Source organism: Podarcis muralis, chromosome 12 (assembly GCF_964188315.1).
Source record: "Podarcis muralis chromosome 12, rPodMur119.hap1.1, whole genome shotgun sequence".
Taxonomy (NCBI): Eukaryota; Metazoa; Chordata; class Lepidosauria; order Squamata; family Lacertidae; genus Podarcis; species Podarcis muralis.
This window is the reverse complement of record NC_135666.1, coordinates 4,431,200-4,449,190: the sequence shown is the minus strand read 5'-3', so window position 1 is coordinate 4,449,190 and position 17,991 is coordinate 4,431,200. Positions and strand designations below refer to the sequence as shown.

The window sequence follows — 17,991 nt, the reverse complement described above, 5'->3', positions numbered from 1 at the left end:
GCTTTACTGGCCTAGGGAGCCGGCGTACAGCTTCCGGGTCATGTGGCCAGCATGACTAAGCCGCTTCTGGCGAACCAGAACAGCGCACGGAAACGCCGTTTACCGTCCCGCCAGAGTGGTACCTATTTATCTACTTGCACTTTGAAGTGCTTTCGAACTGCTAGGTTGGCAGGAGCAGGGACCGAGCAATGGGAGCTCACCCCGTCATGGGGATTCGAACCGCCGACCTTCCGATTGGCAAGTCCTAGGCTCTGTGGCTTAACCCACAGAGCCACCCGCGTCCCTAGGACGTTTGTAGCAGGCGCCAAAAAAGAGAAAACAGGGAAGGCACCTGCTGCCTGATGTCAACAGGCAGGGAGTTCCAAAGAGCATGATCACGGTGTTGCATTATAAAGCAGCTCTCAAGAGCAGAGCAGAACAAGATGGATGGATGGATTCGAGAGACTCTAAATCTGCTCAAGGGGCCTTAATTGTAGCTTTTTTTCTGGCATGGAGGCATATAGACGTTGACCAGCAATAAAGAGGCTCTCCTAAGTTTGAGTAGGACGGCCACTACAGGTGAGTTGCAAGTGGTTGAAGCTGTTGTAATGTGGTCTAGCGCTGTGGAGTTAAAACAGGCTAGACCCCGGCTGGGCCTTCCTCCCCTCAAGGAGGGGGTGGCAGGCAAAGAATGGCAACTATAGCCATTAAGGATGGATGGCAGCCAACAGATTGAGGTTGAATCCTGACAAGACAGAAGTACTGTTTTGTGGGGACAGGAGGCAGGCAGGTGTGGGGGACTCCCTGATCCTGAATGGGGTAACCTGAAGGACCAGGTGCACAGCCTGGGAGTCATTTTGGACTCACAGCTGTCCATGGAGGCGCAGGTCAATTCTGTGCCCAGGGCAGCTGTTTATCAGCTCCATCTGGTGTGCAGGATAAGACCCTCCCTGCCCGCGGACTGTCTCTCCAGAGTGGCGCATGCTCTGGTTATCTCCGGCTTGGACTACTGCAATGCGCTCTACGTGGGGCTACCTTTGAAGGTGAACAGGAAACTGCAACTAATCCAGAATGCGGCAGCTAGACTGGTGACTGGGAGCGGCCGGAGAGACCACATAACACCAGTCCTGAAAGACCTACATTGGCTCCCAGTACGTTTCCGAGCACAATTCAAAGTGTTGGTGCTGACCTTGAAAGCCCTAAATGGCCTCGGTCCTCTATACCTGAAGGAGAGTCTCCACCCCCATCGTCCAGCCCGGACACTGAGATCCAGCTCCGAGGGCCTTCTGGCGGTTCCCTCATTGCGAGAAGTGAGGTTACAGGGAACCAGGCAGAGGGCCTTCTCGGTGGTGGCACCCGCCCTGTGGAACACCCTCTCATCAGATGTGAAGGAAATAAGCAGCTATCTTATCTTTAAAAGACATCTGAAGGCAGCCCTGTTTAGGGAAGATTTTAATATTTAATGCTGTATTGTTTTTAACATTTGATTGGGAGCTGCCCTGAGTGGCTGGGGAGACTGAGCCAGATGGGCGGGGTATAAATAATATTTATTATTATTATTATTATTATTATTATTATTATTATTATTATTATTATATTATCATCTATCTTGAGAGCAGAGTGCTCCTCACTGACCTGTTCAAGAAGGCATTGCCAAAGGCATTCAGTTTCCTGAAAGGCTTCTTGGGATCCACCACCAGCGCATTCCCAGGAATTATGCCTTCCACATCGCCCTGCATCACGGCAATGAAGGAGTCCGTTGTGGGCTCTGGACCGATTCTCATGCCGGGGAATTCTTGCTCGAGGAGGTACCTGGAAACAGACATAAAAGATTGAGATGTGTCACTGGTTCCACTTAAAGACTCTGCGTGCTCAGAGGGTGGCCGCTAGTTGCAAATCTGATGCTAGACGATGCCTTCTTTAGCAGGCTGCTCCTAACCCATACAAAATGCCAAACAGAGAGCCTTGGGCTTGCTGATCAGAAGGTCAGTGGTTCGAATCCCTGCGACGGGGTGAGCTCCCGTTGCTCGGTCCCTGCTCCTGCCAACCTCGCAGTTTGAAAGCACATCAAAGTGCAAGTAGATAAATAGGTACCACTCTGGAGGGAAGGTAAACAGCGTTTCTGTGCGCTGCTCTGGTTCGCCAGAAGCGGCTTAGTCATGCTGGCCACATGACATGGAAAAACTGTGGACAAACGTCGGCTCCCTCAGCCAGTAAAGTGAGATGAGCGCCGCAACCCCAGAGTCGTCCGCGACTGGACCTAATGGTCAGGGGTCCCTTTACCTTTTGGTTTATTAAATTGTGATTTTTTAAATCACATTTATTATGGTTTTGTTACTGCCAACAACGCACCCTCTGAAGCTATGGTTTGCTGTCGGCTTACAAACCCTGGTTTGTTTTAATCATGGGTAGGCAAAAGAAGGCCCAGGGGCCGGATCCGGCCCAATCACCTTCTAAATCTGGCCCACGGTCTGGAAATCGGCGTATTTTTACATGAGTAGAATGTGCCCTTCAATTTAAAAAGCATCTCTGGGTTATTTGTGGGGCCTGACTGGTGTTTTTACATGAGTAGAATGTGTGCTTTTATTTAAACTGCATCTCTGGGTTATTTGGGGGGCATAGGAATTTGTTCATATATTTTTTTCAAAATACAGTCCAGCCCACCACATGGTCTGAGGGACGGTGGACCTTAGGTTGTCTACCCCTGCTGTTAACTAATATTAAAGAGTGCTAGTTGACTGATGACCAGGCAGCATAGACTAAGGGTATGAGTCTTATGGCTACTGATTGATTTCATGTACAGTGGTACCTCGGGTTAAGTACTTAATTTGTTCCATAGGTCCGTTCTTAACCTGAAACTGTTCTTAACCTGAAGCACCACTTTAGCTAACGGGGCCTCCTGCTGCCGCCGCACCGCCGGAGCACGATTTCTGTTCTCATCCTGAAGCAAAGTTCTTAACCAAGGTACTATTTCTGGGTTAGCGGAGTCTGTAACCTGAAGCGTATGTAACCTGAGGTACCACTGTAATACAAAAAACAGCGACAATTTGTCATTGACAAAGGACAGCTGGACATATAAAGGGCCCCATTACCTTCGGTAGCTTAGGGCCTCATCAAACCTAAATCTGGCCCTTGAGCTATCTACCAGCAATGAACTATTTTTGCCTCAACAACATTCTGCCGCACACAGCGCTGAAACCCCCTTCCCAAGCCCCCAGGACAAGCGGACCAGGAAATATGAGCAAAAGCTGGACACTTGATGCACAAAAGAGAGAACCTGCAGCCAGTCTGCACAGGTGTGGCGGAAAAAACACACCTGGGCAGTATCATTTACACCCCCTGCCCAAGGAGACCTGAGCAATTTGTACCCAAGATCTCAAAAGAACAAGGATTTCATTGTACTAGGGTGATGGCTGAAGGAGAGGGGGGCAGAAAGAGAGAGAGACAAGGAATTTCTTGTGAGCCACAGTCTATACCAGTGTAAAGGCTTAGAAAACACAGCAGTGAAAACAGGATGTGCTTGCAACCGGTGGAAGAATCACATGCCGGCAAGTTAATATTCTGTGTACTGTTATAGGCAGCGGCGACGACAGAAGGTGCTTTGAATTTGGCCTGGTCAAACGAAACAGGCAACTTCCGGGTTAGACTACTGCAACACACTCCACGTGGGTCTGCCCGTGAAGACTGTTTTAGACCAGGCAGCGACAAAGGGCCACATACAGTAAGGTTACCAGATTTTTTTCAACGAATCCAGGGACACTTTAAATTAAATACCGTACTTTTTGCTCTATAAGACTCACTTTTTCCCTCCTAAAAAGTAAGGGGAGATGTGTGCGCGTCTTATGGAGTGAATGCAGGCTGCGCATCTATCCCAGAAGCCAGAACAGCAAGAAGGATTGCTGCTTTCACTGCACAGTGATCCCTCTTGCTGTTCTGGCTTCTGGGATTCAGAATATCCCCCCCCCCCCCCGTATTTTCCTCCTCCAAAAACTAGGTGCGCCTTATGGTCTGGTGCGGTGAAAAATACGGTGAATAAATACTACGTTCAGGACGTTGATCATAGAATCATAGAGTTGGAATAGACCACAAGGGCCATCGAGTCCAACCCCCTGCCAAGCAGGAAACACCATCAGAGCACTCCTGACATATGGTTGTCAAGCCTCTGCTTAAAGACCTCCAAAGATGGAGACTCCACCACACTCCTTGGCAGCAAATTCCACTGTCAAACAGCTCTTACTGTCAGGAAGTTCTTCCTAATGTTTAGGTGGAATCTTCTTCCTTGTAGTTGGGATTCATTGCTCCGCGTCCGCTTCTCTGGAGCAGCAGAAAACCTTTCTCCCTCCTCTATGTGACATCCTTTTATATATTTGAACATGGCTATCATATCACCCCTTAACCTCCTCTTCTCCAGGCTAAACATGCCCAGCTCCCTTAGCCGTTCCTCATAAGGCATCGTTTCCAGGCCTTTGACCATTTTGGTTGCCCTCCTCTGGACACGTTGCAGTGATGGCGGTGGCAGAGGGGCGGCCGCCGCCTTGACCTCAACCGCCACATTTCCCCTTCCTCCGAGGCTTCTATCTCCTTTCTCCATGAGCCTGGGCAGCCCTGGAGTTGTTGGTTCTTCGGTGGTGGTGGGGAAGCAGTGTGCGGTGGGTCTGGCATGGAGAAGGAGGGTCGAGAGCGGCGGCAGTGGCGAGGCTCAGGCAGCGCGATGCCTCCTTTCATATCGGAGCAGCCCCAATCCCACTCCTACTTGCGTGCAAGCAGGAGGGAGCGGGGATCCCTCAGCTGGGAAGGGAGGCTTCCCCTTGCCTAACTGAGAGATCCCTGCCCCTTCCTGCTTGCACGCAAGCTCTGATGGGCAGGGTAAAGCCTCCCTTCACAGCTGAGAGATCCCTGCTTGCACGCAAGTAGGAGTTGGGAGGCTGCTCCGATAGGCAGCATGAAGCCTCCCTTCGCAGCTTAGTTGCTGGGCTCAGGGAAGGTGGAGGCAGCCCGGAAGCTGCATCTTAGAGCCCCTGCGCCACCATCAGATGGGGACTTCCAAGCAGCTTCGGAAGCCAGCCAGAGCCAACTGCTCCAGGCTGCTGAGACTGCATTTTCCGGGGACATCAGATGAAATCCGGGGACATTCTGGGGATGGAATTTGTCCGGGGATTTATTCGCAGATCCGGGAAACGGGGACGTCTGTTAACCCTAAAATACACTGGCACACTCATCTCTCCAACCAGGTGAAGAAGAGGCAGTCTCAAAGTTCAAGGAAACGCATCCAGCAGAAATAAGTCTGGGAAGGCGTGGCTGAGGAAGGGGGGCGGCGGCCCAGGGAGCATCTCAAGGGCCAGAAAGAGAGAACAGAAGGGCCACATTTGACCCCCGCTCCAGGCTCCCCACCTCAATTTGGAACTGGTTAAAAGTGCTGCTGTATGGCCAGCGATCATCAGTTGAGTGTTATATACAGTGGTACCTCGGGTTAAGAACTTAATTGCGGAGGTCCGTTCTTAACCTGAAACTGTTCTTAACCTGAAGCACCACTTTAGCTAATGGGGCCTCCTGCTGCTGCACGATTTCTGTTCTCATCCTGAAGCAAAGTTCTTAACCCGAGCTACTATTTCTGGGTTAGCGGAGTCTGTAACCTGAATCGTCTGTAACCCGAAGCGTCTGTAACCTGAGGTATATAAGATAGGTGCCAAATGGCTCCTTAAACCGAGGTTACAGTCGCCAAAACAGAATCCCTAAGTTGCCGTTTTGGGGCCAAAATAGAGCTCAAGGGTCGTATTTTTCAACGCGAGTTTTTGGTTCCACAAATTCATTCCAAATGTGCAGATAAAATATAGAATTCTACAGGATGTGTTGTTGGTGTGTGAAAATATTCCAGATACAAGGAACCCCAAGCAGGCACCTCCAGACGGCAGAGATGTTGTGGGACAGACAGCGGGAAGACTGCTTTCTATGTGAACCGATAGAAATACCATATTTTTCGCTCTATAGGACGCACCAGACCGTAAGACTCACCTAGTTTTTGGAGGAGGAAAACAAGAGAAAAAAAATTCTGAATCTCAGAAGCCAGAACAGCAAGAGGGATCGCTGCGCAGTGAAAACAGCAATCCCTCTTGCTGTTCTGGCTTCTGGGATAGCTGCGCAGCCTGCATTCGCTCCATAAGACGCACACACATTTCCCCTTACTTTTTAGGAGGGAAAAAGTGAGCCTTATAGAGCAAAAAATACGGTACTTTTTTCAACCTGACGGAATCAATACGCCCAGGGAAAGGAGTGTGTTTACATTGGCCAAACTAGAAGAAAGCGTCTAGGAGGAGAGCAGTGCAAGAGCTTTCAGGGCTCTAGGGCAGTTTTTTGCCAACTTGGCACCCTCCATGTGTTTGGAACTACAACTCCCATCAGCCCAAGCCAGTTCAGCCAAGGCCTCACCTTGAATGGTCAATTCCAGGTGCTGCTTCCAGGGTGGAGTCACTGCCAAGCTATTTCTAGAGGCCTGCCAAGGCCTGTTTCTCAACCGCAAGCAGCCTGTTTCTGCACCACACTGGCTATTTACGAGAATCTCGCAACATTAAGAATTTGGCGCCTTGAGTCGGCTTGTTTCTTCTTCCCTCGCCATCCCCTTTTCCTTTTGTGTTGCGTCCTTTTTGGATTACAAGCTGGGGCTGGTCTGCAAACTGCTTGCGGAGCCTTTCCGGCTGAAGAACAGGATACAAAGGCTTTGAACAAATAAAATAAAGGGAGAGACTGGGCCCAGAGAGGCCTGCGCTGGCAGCCAGATCTCCTGGGGACAGCTGTGTTTATTTTATTATCAAGAGGGGTCACAGGCTCAAACCGCAGCAACTCGCCGCAGCAACTCTAGCAAAGCACAGCGACAGCCAGCTGGACCGTGGTGCTATGCGTCCGTGCGCCGGACTGTTAACCAGAGGGGGCTGGTGGTTCAAGCCCACTCAGGGACAGCTGTGGACAGGATTCCTGCATTGCAGGGGGTTGAGATGGATGACCTTCAGGGTCCCACTCAGCTCTATGAGTTCATGACTATCCCCTTCTGCCATCTCTGCCCCACACGAGAAACAACCTCTCGGTTAACATAGGAAGATGCCTTTTACAGAGTCAGGCCACTGGGTCCACCTGGTACGCAGGATGAGACCCTACCTGCTCACAGACTGTCTCGCCAGAGTTGTGCATGCTCTGGTTATCTCCCGTTTGGACTACTGCAATGCGCTCTATGTGGGGATACCTTTGAAGGTGACCTGGAAACTGCAACTAATCCAGAATGCGGCAGCTAGACTGGTGACTGGGAGCGGCCGCCAGGACCACATAACGCCGGTCTTGAAAAACCTCCATTGGCTCCCAGTACGTTTCCAAGCACAATTCAATGTGTTGCTGCTGACCTTGAAAGCCCTAAACGGCCTCGGTCCAGTATACCTGAAGGAGCGTCTCCACCTCCATCGTTCTGCCCGGACACGGAGGTCCAGCTCCGAGGGCCTTCTGGCGGTTCCCTCGCTACGAGAAGCCAAGTTACAGGGAACCAGGCAGAGGGCCTTCTCAGTGGTGGCCCCCGCCCTGTGGAACACCCTCCCAACAGATGTCAAAGAGAACAACAACTACCAGACTTTTAGAAGACATCTGAAGGCAGCCCTGTTTAGGGAAGCTTTTAATGTTTAATAGGTTATTGTACAGTGGTAGCTCGGGTTAAGAACTTAATTCGTTCTGGAGGTCTGTTCTTTAGCTGAAACTGTTCTTAACCTGAAGTACCACTTTAGCTAATGGGGCCTCCCACTGCCGCCGCAAGATTTCTGTTCTCATCCTGAAGCAAAGTTCTTAACCCGAGGTAATATTTCTGGGTTAGCGGAGTCTGTAACCTGAAGCGTATGTAACCCGAGGTACCACTGTATTTTAATCTTCTGTTGGAAGCCGCCCAGAGTGGCTGGATAAACCCAGCCAGATGGGCGGGGGTATAAATAATAAATTATTATTATTATTATTATTATTAAGCTCAACACTGTTTGCACGGACTGGCAGCAGCGCTCCAGGGCTTCAGGCAGGCGAGACTGAAGCTGGGACCCTCTGCGCACGCAGCAAATGTTTCACCGCAGAGTTACGACACCTCCTTGGGCGGCAGAGTTGCACATCGGCAGAACCGGACGGACACAAACATCTTGCTTCACCGACCTTCGGCACAGTATGCTTCCTTCCTTCCCTGTTTCGAAAACCTCCCGTCCAGCCTTCCCCAATCTAGCTTCAACTATCGGGCAATTCCATTTAAGCCTCTCGACTATGACCCAAGTCTGATCCCTGTGGTCTCTCTTCCAGCTCTGCAATTCTACGCAGGGAATTGAGCATCTAAGCTGAGATTCAGCAGACCCATTGTCTCCAAATGCATCCAGCTGCTGATATCCATTACGATTTCTGCATTTAAGAAAAATCCGTCAGGTCTGTGTGCGATTAAAATGCACAATGAGACCATTATTCAGCAGGCATTATAAACAGCATAGATGGAGTCATTCTGGTCTCTCTGAATTGTGGTTCCCAAAGCCCTTCTTAGTATTTAAAAAGGCCGCCTATCTATTTGCTATTGTATTTGGAATAAGAGGACAGACTCTACCTGAAAGAAAGACAGAAGATCAACGCACAATGCAATTGGCTAAAGGACCCTCTTGATAAAATAGTTTTGAACAGGAACAGGCTACATTTAATAACAAGGTAAATAGCTGCTCAACAAATAGCTCAACATCAAAAAATGAAGATCATGGCCACTGGTCCCATCACCTCCTGGCAAATAGAAGGGGAAGAAATGGAGGCAGTGAGAGATTTTACTTTCTTGGGCTCCATGATCACTGCAGATGGTGACAGCAGCCACAAAATTAAAAGACGCCTGTTTCTTCGGAGAAAAGCAATGACAAACCTAAAAAGCAGAGACATCACCTTGCCGACAAAGGTCCGTATAGTAAAAGCTATGGTTTTCCTAGTAGTGATGTATGGAAGTGAGAGCTGGACCATAAAGAAGGCTGATCGTCGAAGAATGGATGCTTTTGAATTATGGTGCTGGAGGAGACTCTTGAGAGTCCCATGGACTGCAAGAAGATCAAACCTCTCCATTCGGAAGGAAATCAGCCCTGAGTGCTCACTGGAAGGACAGATCCTGAAGCTGAGGCTCCAAGACTTCGGCCACCTCATGAGAAGAGAAGGCTCCCTGGAAAAGACCCTGATGTTGGGAAAGATGGAGGGTGAAAGGAGAAGGGGACGACAGAGGACAAGATGGTGGGACAGTGTTCTCGAAGCTACCAGCATGAGTCTGACCAAACTGCGGGAGGCAGTGGAAGACAGGAGTGCCTGGTGTGCTCTGGTCCAGGGGGTCACGAAGAGGCGGACACAACTAAACGACAACATCAACAATTTATTGCAAGGGGGTGGGATAGCCAAATTTAAGATGGAGTCAGGAAAATAATAGTTTTACTTGCACTGTTTCTCTCTTCACCCCCATGTTTTAGACACAGTCCCGTCCCCCAAATATTAAGTCCTCCTTAAAAATATCCGCCATTCTAGAACCTGCTATTTTCTGCCTGAAAAAGATCTGCACCTGTTTTGTTTTTTAAAAGAAAAAGCAGTCAGCTGAACTGCTTGGTCATTCTGTACTTGGCTCTTGCAGGCAAGCGATTAGGTTTCCGAAAGACCAGCGCAGGTAAAAAATTCCAGGACCTCTCAAGGTCAACAATCACCAGGTACGGGAGTTTTATTACCTCCCCGTGGGTTCTCGCTGTCTGTACACAGACTTGAGTTTCTCTCCCTCCAAGTAATGAGTGGCTGGCAGGAGGTTATGGGGGAAGAATCTGCTCCTCACAATCTCACAGCAGGAACATAGGAATTGGCTTCATCCAGAGTTAGGTGCACTGGTCCATGTCGCTTAATATTGTCTGCACGGACTGGCAGCTCTTCAGGGTTTCGGACAGGGGGCATTCCAAGTCAAACTGCGAGAGGTTGGGGACTGAAGCTAGGACTTTTTGCATGAAAAGCCAGGTGCTCTAACCACTGAGCCACGGTCCCCAGGGTCCTCTCAAAACTCCTGCCTTTGCCCAGTCCCAGTCTGGGGTCAGCAGACCTAGCTTTCATGCCATAAACAGAGTTAAGTACAAAACATTAAACAAAGCCACAAAGACGTACGGACTACCCAGCCTAAAATGAACTTATAATGTCTGGTTTCAATAGATTTTTCAAATGCTTGACTCGGTCTTTTAGATAAGTTCATGAAGATACCAACAAAAGGTGAGTTCAGTGATATTCACAATACCGAGAGATGCAAATCAGTCTCTTAAGCTTAAGCCAAGAAAGAGTATTCTCCATAAGATTGAATATCAATATACGTATCAAGACTTTGAGATTAGACCACCGAAGAAGCCCGGAAAACTACCTTGGGAGTGGGCTACCTGCAAGCCCCAGTTAAAGGGCCCCATTGGGGGCGAACATCGGCCTCTTGATTACTTGGACTGCCAGGGAGAAACTGGTGCAAAACGCCGTCACCCTGTCTCTACAACTTCATTGTCTACAACTTTATTAACATCTATCTACAATTCTACTGATGCGGGTGGCGCTGTGGGTTAAAGCACAGAGCCTAGGACCTGCCGATCAGAAGGTCGGCGGTTCGAATCCCCGTAATGGGGTGAGCTCCCGTTGCTCAGTCCCTGCTCCTGCCAACCTAACAGTTCAAAAGCACATCAAAGTGCAAGTAGATAAATAGGTACCGCTCCGGCGGGAAGGTAAATGGTGTTTCCGTGCGCTGCTCTGGTTCGCCAGAAGCGGCTTAGTCATGCTGGCCATATGACCCGGAAGCTGTATGCCGGCTCCCTCGGCCAGTAAAGCGAGATGAGTGGCACAACCCCAGAGTCGGCCACGACTGGCCGTAATGGTCAGGGGTCCCTCTACCTTTTACTACTACTACTACTACTATTATTATTTTGTATTACTTATTAAATTGATATACCTCCCTTCATCCAAGGATCACAGGGTGGTTTTACAAGTCATCCACTCCCGCTGTAAAATCGCTCTTAGAAGCTACGTAATTCAGCCCAGGAGTTCAGTTTTATAACAGTGCTGTATTTTCACTAATCCAGAAGAGAGACACCAGTATCAGTAAAAGTCTAAGGGGTTTATTACGCATACTATTATGAGGAAAATTCAGACGGTGTAGACATGTGTCACATGAGATATTCATCACTTTAATTATCTACAGCCTTTCTGCATGGGTGGGAAGTTTTAATTTAGTTTGGGTGTGTTGTTTTTAAAGAGAATCGCCGTTTGCATTTATATATTTTAACGCCGGTTGGTTGGTTTCTTGCTTAACGTATTGTAAGTCACTTTGAATTGCTGTGGCAAAGAGAAAGAAAAGAAAAAACCTGACTCATAAATTTAACAAATAACAACCGGCTATAATACCTGGAAAAATCTTCCCCGTTGGAAGATTCACTGGACAAAGAGAAAGGTCAGATACATTTGATTCCTTCCATGATCGCACTGTAGGAAGAACCCGGCCGCAGGATCAAGCCAAAGGCCAACCTAGATTCGCATTCTGGGCCCGACGCAGCTAACCAGGTACCTATGGGGAAAACTCATAAGCTGTTTTCCAGCTGTTGCAATTTGTGTTCAGAGGCAAACCACCTCCAATACTAGGAAGAAGAACTCCACTGGGAGAAGACAACTTCCTTTGTTCCATAATAATAATAATAATAATAATTTATTATTTGTACCCCACCCATCTGACTGGGTTTCCCCAGCCACTCTGGGTGGCTTCCAACAAAGACCAAAAATTCACTAAAATGTGACACTTTAAAAACTTCCCTGATGTCTTCTGAATGTCAGGTAGTTGTTTATCTCTTTGACATCTGATGAGAGGGCGTTCCACAGGGCGGGTGCCACTACCGAGAAGGCCCTCTGCCTGGTTCCGTGTAACTTGGCTTCTCGCAATGAGGGAACCACCAGAAGGCCCTCGGAGCTGGACGTCAGTGTCCGGACAGAATGATGGGGGTGGAGACGCTCCTTCAGGTAAACTGGACCGAGGCCGTTTAGGGCTTTCAAGGTCAGCACCAACACTTTGAATTGTGCTCGGAAACGTACTGGGAGCCAGTGTAGGTCTTTCAGGACCGGTGTTATGTGGTCTCGGCGGCCGCTCCCAGTCACCAGTCTGGCTGCCGCATTCTGGATTAGTTGTCGTTTCCAGGTCACCTTCAAAGGTAGCCCCACGTAGAGCGCATTGCAGTAGTCCAAGCGAGAGATAACCAGAGCATGCACAGTTACGCCATTCAGGATCAGAATCTCAGCTAAAGCATCCAACCTCTGCTTTAAAACCTCCAAAGAGAGCCCCCAACTTCCTGAGGGAGACTGTTCCACTGTCGAACAGCTCTTATCATCAGAAAGTTCTTCCTGATGCTTAGACGCAATCCGCTTTCTTGTAACTCGAAGCCATGGGTTCGAGTCCTACCCTCCAGAGCAGGAGAAAACAAGCTTGCTCCATCGTCTGATCTAGCCTCAGGAAAGGTTCCACGGGTCAAACCCTGACCCAACGCCTAGTTTTCAGCCAGAGGGTAGAAGTCTATGTCTGGCTATTTCAGTTGTACGAGACCCCACTTGCGGTCTGACGTGGTACAACCCAGACGCAGCCTTGCCAACTCAGTGAGAACTAAGCCTGAACCATCTCACGGTGACACAGGTTTTAACAGGGAGAAATGTAAAGTATTGCACTTGGGCAAAAAAAAATTGAGAGGCACAAATACAAGATGGGTGACACCTGGCTTGAGAGCAGTACATGTGAAAAGGATCTAGGAGTCTTGGTTGACCACAAACTTGACATGAGCCAACAATGTGACGCGGCAGCTAAAAAAGCCAATGCAATTCTGGGCCTCATCAATAGGAGTATAGCATCTAGATCAAGGGAAGTAATAGTGCCACTGTATTCTGCTCTGGTCAGACCTCACCTGGAGTACTGTGTCCAGTTCTGGGCACCACAGTTCAAGAAGGACACTGACAAACTGGAACGTGTCCAGAGGAGGGCAACCAAAATGGTCAAAGGCCTGGAAATGATGCCTTATGAGGAACGGCTAAGGGAGCTGGGCATGTTTAGCCTGGAGAAGAGGAGGTTAAGGGGTGATATGATAGCCATGTTCAAATATATAAAAGGATGTCATATAGAGGAGGGAGAAAGGTTGTTTTCTGCTGCTCCAGAGAAGCGGACACGGAGCAATGGATCCAAACTACAAGAAAGAAGATTCCACCTCAACATTAGGAAGAACTTCCTGACAGTCAGAGCTGTTTGACAGTGGAATTTGCTGCCAAGGAGTGTGGTGGAGTCTCCTTCTTTGGAGGTCTTTAAGCAGAGGCTTGACAACCATATGTCAGGAGTGCTCTGATGGTGTTTCCTGCTTGGCAGGGGGTTGGACTCGATGGCCCTTGTGGTCTATTCCAACTCTATGATTCTATGATTCTAGGTAGATAAGTCTCTACTCGTGATCTTCCATGGGGTTTTTAACTCTTCCCACTGTGGGTGCAATGACTGCCCAGAACCTGTTTTTAGGCCTCCACTTCCAAAGTGGAGCATCTTTGTTCTTCTGCACCTGCACGTTTATGGGTACTGCTTGAGAGAAGCCTGAAAAGCGTTTTTCGAATCTCCAGGGGCCACCGAACAATTGCTATGCACCCAGCTACGGCACCTAAAATCTCTCCCCCACCCTCTCCCTCTCCTCCAAAATATCCTCCAATTACGGAAGACGTGATCTAAGCATACTAGCAGCCCATAATTTTCTCAGAATCTGTGCACTCAGCGTTCCAGAGGCTCCTCTCATGTAAACACCACTTGCTGTGTGAACATGAGACACCCCCTTTGCCCTGACCATCATCAGTCGGAAACTTTGCTCCCAGGGAAAACAGTCTTGCTGTGGCAGCTTAAAGATTATCATTAAAGTTTACTCCATAATAAAATCTGGGAGTCTTCAAGATGCCACAAGTCGCTTTGTTATTTCTCCTGCAACAGCCTAACCCTCCTGGATTTTCTTCTTCTTCAGGATTCCCATAATATTTTCCAGTTTTTTAAAAGGTCAGCAAACGATGGTCTTGGTATGTCATACGTGCCCATTCATGCTAATTTTCACCACAAAGGTTTTCACAGGCTCCAGTGATCTCGCAATTTTTCTACATGGGATTGTATACAAAGGCCAAGAGCACAGTTTCCCCCAGAAAAGAATCACGGCAAATTATTTTCCGGTATGGTTGCCAATGTTCTGATAGCCAGCACAAATTACCGTATTTTTGACGCACCTGACCATAAGACGCACCTAGTTTTTAGAGGAGGAGAAAAGGGGGAGGGGGAATTCTGAACAAAACAGTGGATGTATGATTTTTGTGGTTCATGCTGTGGCCACAGACATGATATGTGATTTGACGGTGGGTTTGGGGTAGCCCAATGCAAAAATCATGGGAATCCATGTGGATCCGTGCTTTGTAACCACGTTTTTGCGCCATTGCGGCTCCACGAAACAGTGGATACGTGATTTTTTGGTGCAGGCTGTAGCCATGGTCACGCTATGTGATCTGATGGTGAATTTGGGGTGACCCAATGCAAAAATCCTGAGGATCCATGGGCTTTTACCTCCCCCCTCCCAGACAGCCTCCTTTATCTCTAGAGTCCCTTATCTCCCTCCCCGATCGCTTGCCGATCAGCTGCTCAGCGGTTTTGTTTCAACACCCCCTTCCCTTTTTCTAAAAAAAATAAAAATAAAAAAATGATCTGTTTTTCACCCCTGGGCAATTCGGCTCTAGGAACCACACATTCACTCCATAAGACGCACAGACATTTCCCCTTACTTTTTAGGAGGAAAAAAGTGCGTCTTGCGGAGCAAAAAATAATTCATGCACTTGGTATCACACCCAGCCTTCCACAGGCAGATCCAAAACATGTTTAAAGCACCTTCATAGCACATGGCTTGCCCCCAAATAGTCCTGGGAACTGGTGGTTTGATACGGGTGTTGGGAATTGTAGCTCTGGAGTGAGAAACTACAATTCCCAGGATTTGTTGGGCAATGACATGTACCGTATTTTTCGCCCTATAGGACGCACTTTTTCCCCTCCACAAATGAAGGGGAAATGTGTGTGCGTCCTATGGGGCGAATGCAGGCTTTCGCTGAAGCCTGGAGAGCGAGAGGGGTTTGTGCGCACAGACCCCTCTCGCTCTCCAGGCTTCAGGAAGCTCTGCACAACCCTCAGGAGACCGGCGATGGTCTCCCGAGGGTTGCGCAGAGCTGCCTGCAGTCCCGGGCTCAGCGCACTTCTCCCCATCGCCAGCCCCGCAAGTTTGGGGGACAGCAGTGAGGCGGAGCGCGCCTTCCCGCTGTTCCCCGACCTGGTTCTTCCAGCCCTGCACCTGGGGGGGGGGGAAATAATTTTTTTTTCTTTATTTCCCCCCAAAAAACTAGGTGTGTCCTACGGGCCGGTGCGTCCTATGGGGCGCAAAATACGGTACTTTATATGTGCATTGAAGGTGCTTTAAATACAAGGTGTAGATCTTAAACAGGCAGCTGTTTAAGAGGCTGGTCCAACCGGCAAGAAAGACAGCATTTTGGGAAAGAAATCACTGGATACGAAAGCACAAGCTGAAAGTCTACACACTCCCAAATCTAAGTCAGCAGAGGAGAGCACAAAAAGGAACCAGAGAGATTAGGTGTATTAAATTTATATCCTCTTTCCCACTACAAAAAGCCCAGAAGCACCTTACAACCATCGTACTCTGAACTGAAATATGCACCCACCAGGGCAGTTTTCATGCAGGCACACACCCCTCCTGCCAATACGGCCGAGCGATAATTTATTCCCCCCACCAGAAAGATCTTCATTGGCTCCCAGTACGTTTCCAAGCACAATTCAAAGTGTTGGCGCTGACCTTTAAAGCCCTAAACGGCCTCGGCCCAGTAGACCTGAAGGAGCGTCTCCACCCCCATCATTCTGCCCGGACACTGAGGTCCAGCTCCGAGGGCCTTCTGGCGGTTCCCTCCCTGCGAGAAGCCAAGTTACAGGGAACCAGGCAGAGGGCCTTCTTGGTGGTGGCACCCGCCCTGTGGAACGCCCTCTCCTTAGATGTCAAGGAAATAAGCAACTATTATTTTACTTTTAGACAACTGAAGGCGGCCCTGTTTAGGGAAGTTTTTAATGTTTGATGCTGTATTGTTTTTAATATTCGGTTGGGAGCCACCCAGAGTGGCTGGGGAAACCTAGTCAGATGGGCGGGGTATAAATAATAAATTTAATATTATTATAGGACTGCCTCTCCCCATATGAACTGACCTGGACCCTGCATGTGTCATCCGATACCCTTCTCCGTGTCCCCTATCCCCAAGACGTTTGATGGGTGACAACACGAGAAAGGGCCTTTCCTATGCCCCACAAATAACCCCGAGATGCATTTTAAATAAAAGGACACATTCTACTCATGTTAAGAACACGCTGATTCCCGGACCGTCCGTGGGCCAGATTTAGAAGGCGAATGGGCTGGATCCGGCCCCTGGGTCTTAGGTTGCCTACCCCGGATCTATGCAGAATTGGCCACACCAACAGCAAAAAATGGAAGCCTTTTTCGGAACATTTAAAGAAATGTTATAACATGATGAATTTGCGAGCAGAATTTGAATGATGAGCCACAGAAAGCCTTAGAGATTATTGCATAGTTGTTACGATATAAGAGGGAGAAGACAGGGTGCGGCAAGGGGGAGAAATTAAAAACACCATGAGGTGTCATTATGTTTCGGAGCATATATGTGATTTTATTTAAAAAATTAATAAAAGAAACATTTAGAAATCGAATAAATAAGAAGAATAAAAAAAGACCCAGCAATTGACATACCACATATGAAAAAACCAATCTTTTTATATGCAACAACAGCTGCCAGGGTAGTGATTGCTACTAAATGGTAATCTCAGGACATACCAAGAAAGGAAGAGTGGATTTGTAAATTAAGTGAGTATATAGAATTGGCAAAATTAACTTCAATTATAAGATATCAGTGAAATCAAAAGTTAAGAATGGAGTGGAAGTATTTCGAAGATTACATGCCAAAACATTGTTCTAAAAATGACATGCTAATAGGCTTAGAATAAAAAATGTGAGCAAAGACAAAACAAATAAAGAAGGAAAAACCAGAATTTTACAAAAATAATTCATTATAGAATGCAAGGGGGAAAGGTAGAAAGAAATATAAAGAAGTCGAATTGCTGTGGAGGGTGGGTGGTGGGTTTTATAATTATAATTATGCAGCTGTTGTAATTTAGATATTCTATTTCATGCGAGGGAATCCTTGGGAATTTTGGTTATTATGTACATTTGTTAATTTTCAATAAAGATCTTTGGGAAAAAAATTAAAAAGACCCAGCAGTTTTTACCTTATGAAGGTGGTCTTGCCGGTGGAATACTGTCCCACGAGGAGGACCATGGGCTTGTTGTCAAAATCCGCATCTTCCAAGGCGGGCGAATGAAACTCGTGGAATTTGTAGTATTCTTCCAGAGGGAGAAGCTTGGTTTTGTAGAGTTTTTTCAGCCCCTCGCTCACCGTCTGGAACACCTCGGGGTCTTTCCTCCGCCGGTCGTCGTTGCCCAGCCAGCTGAACATCTTGCAAACGGGGCCGAGGAGGAGATCCTGGGATCCGGGAGGGAATCTGCTCGCCGATGAATGGAAGGAGAGACGAGGAGATGCGGTCGGAGCCGCCCGGGAAAGGGAATCGCTCGCTCGCAAAATGAAAAATAAGAAAATCAGGCCCTGAATATAAGGTGGCGAGGTAGAGGAAGCGGGGGAAAGGTACCAGGAGGGGATGGCAAGATCTCCAGATCCCTTGCAGGATAGCCCACGCTGCCCTGCTACCGGCTGCAGGTGGGCTGTTGCAAAAAATAAAAATGCAAGCACACAAAAAATCTGCTTTTGAAGGGCTATTGCAAAAAATAAAATGAAAATGCAAGCAGACAAAAAATTGCTTTTGAAGGGCTATTG

At 48.2% G+C, this 17,991-nt stretch overlaps 1 protein-coding gene across 1 annotated transcript in view; it reads right to left on the bottom strand.

The window, feature by feature from the left end:
• Positions 1-17,991, bottom strand: part of LOC114607460 (EH domain-containing protein 3) — a 40,379-nt gene extending 22,388 nt beyond the window's left edge. Inside the window, exons 1-2 of the mRNA XM_077936647.1 lie at positions 17,390-17,991; positions 1,615-1,791 (exon numbers count right to left, since the gene is read on the bottom strand). Coding sequence (XP_077792773.1) covers positions 1,615-1,791; positions 17,390-17,616 — 404 coding nt within the window. The 5' untranslated portion in view covers positions 17,617-17,991. The remainder of the gene's footprint in view (positions 1-1,614; positions 1,792-17,389) is intronic.